Below are 9,328 nucleotides of genomic sequence, written 5' to 3' on the forward strand. Positions count from 1 at the left end.
TTATTTCTATGTTTATTTTCTGTAACCCACTCCCCTGATTAAAATACAAGCTATCTGAAGGCAGAGATTTGGCTGAGGGGTGGGGTGGGTGGGGTGGTTGTTTTTTGTTATATCCCCTGAGCTTAGACAAGTACAAATATTAGCAGGCACTCAAAAATTATCTGTTGAACAAATGAATCAAAGATTTACGGAGCACTTAATATGTGTCAGGAACTATGCTATCTCATAATTATAAACTCAATTTAATCTTTAAATTACCATATGTGTGATATAGTCCCATTTTACCAATGAGGTGAGGTATAAGGAGGTTAGGTAACCTGTCTGCATAAATTAAGGCAGAGCCAGAATTTAAACACAGGGTCTGTGTGACTCCATGGTTCATCTTAACCACTATATTATACTGCCTTCTACAGAGAAATTGTGTAATGTTAGTCCCTGAGAGTAAGAATCTACATGCTAATGATATAACCTACGAGGTATAGTCTGCTGTATACCGTCCTCGTTAGATGTAATTCAAATAGTAAAAAGCCTGAAGCGTATGTGTGTGGAGGGGTAGTAAATCCCTGCAACAGTGAGACGTGGTGATCGATGCAAATGTATTACATCTGAGGATGGGGAAAGTTTCCTGACACAAAATGGTTGGCAGAAAAACTGCTGGTTAAATTGTCTAATTCTGATTAACAAAGAATTACTATTTCACCAGGACTTTGCCTCCTTATGACTCCTTTGCTTGTTCTCCTCACACATACAAGTAAAACAGACAGCATGGGATATTAGAAAGTACACTAACTATATTCAGAGGTATGAATTCTAGTCCTAGCACCGATACTAACTGGCAGTGTGCTCTGTGATAAGCCATATGAAGAAGAGAACAGTTTATTAGCAGTTACTTCCAAACTTCCAAGTTTATTTTAGAAATGCAAGCTTACTTTCTCTTGAAATACTGAAGATTTAACTTACCCTTTAAAAGTAATTAGATTACTAAATTAGAATTTTCGTTTAGGAGTCTGTCAATCCATGCCTAAAATCTCTGGCATTTGAAGACAAATGGTAACCTGATCATTTGTAATTTAGCGTTCTCTCCCAGTATGACTAGTGATTACAGTTGGAGCCAGCTTTTATAGAGACAGCCAGTATAGTGTAGTGGTAAGCAGTGTGGGCCGTGGAGCCTGACTGCCTAGATTCCATAACAGCTTCCTAGCTGTGGAACCTGAGTGACTTACATAGGAAACTAATGCCAAGAAAGCCTATCTGTGATTGTAACAGTAACTACTACCTCATAGGATTAAGAACAATGAGTAATCAATAAATTTACAATGACGTTAAAGGCTTGATACAAAAGCCTGAAGGCACTATCAAACAGTAAGGCTAAGCAATTTTGAGCTATTTAAATACTGTAGACTTTACCCATAAGGAAGCAAAAACCTATTTTGTGGGGATTTGTTCTGGGAAAAAGATATTTCACAAAATTCTCCCCATTTTCTAATATGGTAACTAGTTTGCTGACCTCCAGAAAAGACTGTTTTCTCTCTTTTTTCACTAAGTTTTTGTTTTTTTTAAACCAGGGTGATATTTTGAAGCTTATATACAACTTCTCCTTTAGTTTTGATATTTTCCAAATTAGAAAATACTACATATTTATTGTAACAAGTGAAACAAGATTAAAAAGTACAATAAAGACAAAGCTAATGCTCTCTTCCCATATCTACTTCTAATCCCACTCCCGAAAATAACCAAGATTACCAGGACAAATGCTTTTTTATAAGTTCATTGTCTTCTTTTCAAAATCACTACGTACGTGATACTCAAAAGCTTACCTCCAGGTATATGGACGGTGGATTATGCTCCCCACCAAACTTGTCCAGTAGGGCCTCTATATGCTCCTGTGTCAACTTAATCATTTGTTTGATATTCCACACCTAAAAAATATTTTGAAAGAATGTGAATACAAATCATTTAGAATATGAATTAGAAATGTTTTAACATTTCTATTAAAATATTGCAGTAACTGCCAGTGTTCCTTGAAATTTAAAGCTTAGAGACCTTAGAGATCATTTAGTATAGTGGGTTTTCCCTTTTATTATTAAACTTCTTTAAATTTTTTCCTACACTAGTAACACAATATATTCTCAACTATAAAAGATTTAAGTAATACATGAGTATTCAGGAACACGCAATGAAACTCTCTTTTCACTTTCCCCACATTGCTGGGCCCCCTGCCTAAAAGGTAAGTGCTGTTTACAGTTTGATATACATTCTTCCATGTCTCCTTTTCACTCAAAAACATAAATATATACATATATAAAATATACAACTATATATAAATATTACATATTAAAATATTTTTAACACTTGCTTTTTTCACCAAACAACATGCCTCAGAATTCTTTCCATGTTAATACACATGTATTTTACTCCATTTAAAGGGTTGTATAAGCATCCTTTTAAATGGCTGAAGTAAGTATAGATACATAACATTCATTTCAGAATATTGTTATGACACTGCTTATTTCAACGGTCTTCAAACTTCAACGGTAACCTAAGGTTAGGTCGACATGGATCATTTTAGGAGAATCAATTTCCAGATCCTCAATGTCTATCTGTACTCTTCCTAATTGATCTGCTTTAGAACTAGTTCTCCTTTCTTCCTCTCCTTTTAAAATTACCACTTTGTAATTCTCCACTTTGTAAGAGAAAGGCAAAGTTCTTATCCATCTCAAATCCTACTAAGGTGCACTGTTCTGAGCTGTATAAACTTCAAAGCACCTAACAAACAAAAGAAGAAGGAAAATCCCTTGGAAAAAAGGGGGAAAATTAAGAGCAAGACCTTATTTGATTAATGAAACACATTCTTGGGAAGGCTCCAAGCCTCATCCATTTATCCAGCCAGCCAGCTGAGAATTCAGAAGTCTAGAATTCAGAAATCATAATACAGGCACATATTACATGTTTATTTTAAGATAAATAAGAAGTCAGATTTTTTTTCCTTAATGATAAATGAGTTCAATTTATCTGAGTGGTGTGAGAATCTGCTTTGCAAATTACCATACAGTATATGATAGATACTCTCTATAAACTGAATGATTTGAATCTGCAATTTTAAGGTGTAACCAAAATGTATTTAACATATACTAGAAATCATGGCCTTTTAAACTATTAAAGTTATAATGAAAAAACGTGAGGCAATTTTCTAAAAAATTTTTATTCATTTATTTATTTATTTTTTGGCTGCATTGGGTATTTGTTGCTGCATGCAGGCTTTCTCTAGTTGTGGTGAGCGGGGGCTGCTCTTCATTGCGGTGCATGGACTTCTCATTGCGGTGGCTTCTCTTGTTGCGGAGCATGGGCTCTGGTGCGTGGGCTTCAGTAGTTGTGGCACGTGGACTCAGTAGTTGTGGCTCGTGGGCTCTAGAGCACAGGCTCAGTAGTTGTGGTGCACGGGCTTAGTTGCTCCACGGTATGTGGGATCTTCCCGGACCAGGGCTCGAACCCGTGTCCCCTGCATTGGCAGGCGGATTCTTAACCACTGAGCCAACAGGGAAGTCCCAAAAATGTGAGACAATTTAAAAATGTACAAGGGAGAATAAGTGAGCAAAGGGTTTCAGGACCCTTGGTTTATTTAATAATTCCTTACTAGAGGACATTTAGATTATTTCATTTTTCTCAACTTCAAACAATTCAGTGAATAGCTCTGAAATGCCTTTCTGGGCAAAGGTACAAGTTTTCCTTTTAGATACTAAGGCAAAGGATTCCTGGATTGAAGGATATGCACATCTAAAAAGTTAATATGCCAAATGATCTTCCAAAAGGAAAAAGGTACCAAGATACCCTCCTACTAGGGTATCAGTCCACCCTTTTCCCCACAATCCCACCAACACTGGATATTTTCAAACTTTTAAACTTTTCCTGATCTTAAGGGGAAAGATGATCTTGTTGTTCCAATTTGTATTTCCTAGAAAGTTGAACATTTTTCATGTTTATTGACCATTTTAATTTCTTTATGGAAAATTCCCTATCTGTATTCTTTCTCCCCATCTATTTTTTTCTTATTCATTTATAGATACTCTTTATTCTGGATATTCTGGGTATTAATCCTTATTCTCCTACAAACGTTTCAGTCTTTCCTTTTTACTTTATGTCTCTGTAGTCATAGAAAGTCTTGCTACTCAAAGCATGGTCCATAGACTACCAGCAGCATAATCTTCTGGAAGTCTGTTAGAGTAGCAGAATGTCAGGCCCCATTTCAGACCCACCGAACTTTAACAAAGTGATCCTTATTAAAGTTTGAGAAGAAATGACAGAAGTTTCTAGTTTTTTCTATAGTCAGATATTACAATATTTTCCTTTATGACTCCTTCGCTAATTTCTCATATCCCCAACAAGTATTAGATATCTTCTTTTCTCTAGCTACACTTACTCCCCAAGTGATCTTACCTAATCTTGTGGCTTTATATGCCAAATATGAATTGATGAAACCCAAATTTTTAAACCCAGCTCTATCCTCTCAACTCCAGACTCTTTTTGTCCAACTGCTTACTGAATATCTCTACTAAGATAACTAATAAGCATCTCAAACTTAACATGTTCAAAAGTTAACTTTTGATCTGTCCCCCAGAGTCCCTTCAAAACTTGTTTTTCTTACAGTCTCTTCATCTCAGAAAATGACAAACTCCCTCTATGATGAGTTCATTGACCACCCAGGCAGAACTGCTTTATAGTCAAAAGTTGATATCCTAAAATTGCTTATGTTTTTCATGTCTATTAGCTACTTTGAGATCAGAAACATGTTTTATTCATCTTTTATTCCCCCATCACTTATCTTGGTGTGTCTTTGTCATAACACGTATTCAATTAGTGCTGGAGATAAGATTTAAGCTGTCTTCAGAATAGGATAAGAGAGAAAAATTAATCCTAGTTCAGCGATTCTTTCCAGTCCAGGAAATTAAGTACAGTCCTCTTTTTTTTTTTTTAAAGCTCCACAGATAAAACTCATGTGCAGTTAGGGTAAAGAACCATTCCCCCAAAGAATGGGAGAAAGGGAAAAGAAAAAAAAATTAGAGAGGGCAAAGAGCATGGGGGAAATGAGGAGACTGAGCTGATTAGAACTGATTAGAATTAAATTTTCTTGCTGGAGGTAGAAAACGCAGGGCCTGACCACAAATGCCTGAAAGGCAGGTTTCTTAACTTCCAAACAAAAGCAACTTTATATCCAAAGAATGAAGAAAAATCACAAAGAATCCTAGTTGTAATTAGAAAAGGTGAGTCTGGGAGAGGAAATTCTTTCAGATTTTCCCCAAAGAGTAAGAAAAAAAACTTTGATGATATTTATACTTTGATGATATATTAAAAAGTAGAATAAGATACTGTAAAGTTAACAGTAGACACAGAGCTTTGGCCTTAAAATATCTTCTTGGAAAAACAAGAAAAACTGTTACAACAACCTAAAAGGGAAATGAAAGAATTAAAAACAAAAAACTGCAAGAAAGGTACTAGAAGATTTCCTATCCTTTTTTGATCTCTTCAGTAGAACACAGCAATTAAAACCAGGCAATACTAGTAAACAGCTTATCATTTCTAGCAACTTTAAAAATGGCAAAATTCACTCTCCAAAAAAGGACTGAATTTTTTTTTAAAAGCCAAGTTAAAATATAATGCAGACAAGCTGCTATGGGAGGAATTGAAGGGTAGTAAAGGCAGAAAAAACTACAGCCACTGACTCCCCTCCTCCCAATAAGAAGGTATCAGATCCAAATTATTGGTTTCTATCAAACCTTTAAGGAAATATACTATCAATTATTAATAGGTGATAGTATATGTAAAAAAGAAAATCTTCCAAATTCAGTTTATGAAGCTATAGCAAAATCTAGATGTCAAACCTTGACAAAGATAAGACAAAAAAATAAAGCCACAAAATAATCCAACCTGTGAGGAAAGACAAACTCTTAAACATAATTCAGTACTATATATGTATTTTTTAATGTGGGGATAGTCATTCATTAGGAATCCAGTAACATAATACTTTAGGTCAAAGGAGAAAATTACAGGACTAGTCTAATAGATGCCAAAAAACAAATGATTATTACCAAATATAATAAATAATAATAAAGAAGAGACTTTGTCCTAAAATTCCAAGAAAATTTTTAAAAGAATCATGGTACTGAAAGCAAGAAAACTAGCACACCTGTCATTCACCGGAAAAAATTCTGAGTAATTCCTCTAAAATAATACAGATATAATCAAGCTTCACCAAAAAAATCAAAGCTAATAAACTGTGGACCAAAATATAAGAGCAAGTTCCTACTGAAATAACTCTGGAAGATCTCAAAGCTTAAAGACAACACATACATATAAAAAGGAAGCATGAAGAAACTACAAAGACTGAATTTTGAATCATATAGTCATTAAAAAAAATCTCAGTATAAGTAAATAGATTAGAGTTGAAAAGAGAATTAAAGAACTAGAAGATGATTCAGAGAAAATTAGCCAAAAGGCAGAGAAAAATGAAAGGAAAACATGAAAGACATAAAGAACAGAATTAGTAAATGCAGAGGTAAACAGAAAATGGGAGAGATATTTGAAATGAAGATGGCTGTACTTTTCCAAAACAGTTGGAAATCAAAAATACTCAAGAGTAGCAAAATGAGTCCTGGCCATGACAGATAAAACTAAATCCACAACCATCCAGGTTGAAGTGAAAATGCATAAAAGTTCTTAAAGTCAACCAGAAAGAAAAGAAAGATAAATTAGACTGATGTCATACTCCTAAGAACAGTAAAAGAAGCCAGAGGATAATGAATTGACTTCAAGGTGCTAAAAGAAAATAGCTAAAAACCTAGAAGAAGGAAACTGAACCCAGAATAATATAAAAGAACAGTATGGCAGGCTAATTAACATCCCCCAAGATGTATACATCCTGAAACCCAGAACCTATAAATGGTACCTTATATGACAAAAAGAACTGCGCAGATGTAATTAAGTATCTTGAGTTAGGGAGATTATCCTGGATTATCTGGGTGGGCCCTAAGTGTAATCACAACCTTATAAAATGGAACTGGAGGGAGATTTTACTACAGAGCATTAGGCAATAGGAGACCTACCAGAGAGATCTGAAGATGCTACACTGCTGGCCTTGAAGTTGGAAGAAGGGGCCATGAGTCAAGGAATGCAATGCTAGAAGCTGGAAAAGGCAAGGAAATTGCTCTAGAGAGAGCAGAGCCTTTCTGACACCTTAGTTTTGGCCTAGTGAAACCTATTTCAGACTTGCTAAGAGGATAAATTTGTACTGTTGTAACCCAAGTTTGTGGCAATTTGCTATTGCAGCCATAGGAAACTAATACAAATGGGGAATCTAGAAACTATAAACATGACAGTATATATAAATAAGCATAGACTATATAAAATAACAACTAAAACAATGACTACAACTAATGGGAGAAATGACCAGCACTAAAGCATTTTAAGGTCCATCTATTATTCAAGAAGAGTTCTGGAACATCTTGTTGTGCTGGACAGATGTGAAAACAACACAGGAGCTAGTCTGAAGGGACTCCTACTGGTCGGGAGGTTTTCAGCAAAAAGAGTAAAGACTACAATTAACTATAATAGACTGCATACATTTAAAAAATAAAAATTCGGGCTTCCCTGGTGGCGCAGTGGTTTAGAATCTGCCTGCCAATGCAGGGGACACGGGTTCGAGCCCTGGTCTGGGAAGATCCCACATGCCGCAGAGCAACTAGGCCCGTGAGCCACAACTACTGAGCCTGCGCGTCTGGAGCCTGTGCTCCACAACAAGAGAGGCCACGATAGTGAGAGGCCCGCGCACCGTGATGAAGAGTGGCCCCCACTTGCCGCAACTGGAGAGGGCCCTCGCACAGAAACGAAGACCCAACACAGCCATAAATAAATAAATAAAAATTAAAAAAAAATAAAAAATAAAAAATAAAAAAATAAAAATTCACTAGCCCATAAAAATAGTGTTTGATGGGAGACTTTAGGTAACTGTGACATCTTTAGAAAATTAAATATTAATGGAAAAGAATTATGCATTTATCCTGCCTTTTGGGGAAAAATCATAGTTATTCTCATTTGATATAAGAGGCTCTTCTTTTTTTTTTAATAAGTAAATAGCGTGTATGTGTGGGTTTTTTAAATTAATTAACTGACTGATTTTTGGCTGTGTTGGGTCTTCGTTGCTGTGAGCGGGCTTTTCTCTAGTTGCAGCAAGTGGGGGCTATTCTTTGTTGTGGTGCACGGGCTTCTCATTGCAGTGGCTTCTCTTGTTGTGGAGCATGGGCTCTAGACATGCGGGCTTCAGTGGTTGTGGCATGCAGGCTCAGTAGTTGTGGCTCGCGGGCTCTAGAGCACAGCCTCAGTAGTTGTGGTGCACGGGCTTAGCTGCTCCGCGGCATGTAGGATCTTCCCGGACCAGGGCTCGAACTTGTGTCCCCTGCATTGGCAGGCGGATTCTTAACCACTGCGCCACCAGGGAAGTCCCAAGAAGCTCCTCTTTACAAAAGAATGCCAGCTAATATAAAATAATTGATTCAGGAAAGGACAGGATGCTAAAACCATTAGGTGAAAAGTTGATGAACAGGATACTAGCATAGTGCCAAAGTATTTTCCCCCAGATTAAAGACAAAGGGAAACATACACCTTTACAAGGAGAGATGTGGCTTAGAATCATTAACAGTGTGACAACTTGACACGTGCCTCTTAATGTGATGCAACATAAACAACACATTATTTATCACCCACGAAGTATACGTGCAAAACATTTAAATAGAATCTAAACCTTTATACTTAGCTTCTAGTTTAGAAGAAATATAAGGAATAAAGAAAAATATGCTAAAAGAACCACAATGAAATAATCAAATATGGAATATGTGACATTCTATAAGATATTTACCTTCCTTTGAAAATCAAAGCTATGAAATCAGACAAACCCAAACATGTCATTCCATGACAACTGTCCTGGTTTCTTTAATAAATTATGTCATGGGAAACAAAATGGTGGGTGGTCACTTCAGACTAAAAGACAACTACTACTAAAAGACAGCAACTGATTTAATGCATGCACAAAGAGAAGATCTTAGTTCAGGGATGGAGAACAGCTATAAATGATATTCTTGGGGTAACTGTGCAAATTTGAACATGTACTAGATATAAGATTACGAAACTGTCAATCTTCTTAGACATAATGATATTGTGACCAGGTAAAATAATTTCTTTTTTTTCCTTAGGAGCTATAAATTGAGCAAAATGTTAACATACTGTTGAATCTAGGTAGTGTAAATAGTATTTATATAAGTGTTCATGGTACTATTATTTC

General features: G+C 35.9%; 1 protein-coding gene across 7 annotated transcripts in view; it reads right to left on the bottom strand.

The window, feature by feature from the left end:
* Positions 1 to 9,328, bottom strand: part of BRAF (B-Raf proto-oncogene, serine/threonine kinase) — a 159,744-nt gene that overhangs the window by 90,958 nt on the left and 59,458 nt on the right. For all 7 annotated transcript variants that reach the window (XM_082472957.1, XM_082472960.1, XM_082472959.1 and 4 more), the window contains exon 2: positions 1,818 to 1,919. In XM_082472957.1, the coding sequence (XP_082329083.1) occupies positions 1,818 to 1,919 (102 nt within the window). The remainder of the gene's footprint in view (positions 1 to 1,817; positions 1,920 to 9,328) is intronic.

This window comes from Balaenoptera physalus (genome assembly GCF_965194825.1).
Source record: "Balaenoptera physalus genome assembly, chromosome: 8".
NCBI lineage: Eukaryota > Metazoa > Chordata > Mammalia > Artiodactyla > Balaenopteridae > Balaenoptera > Balaenoptera physalus.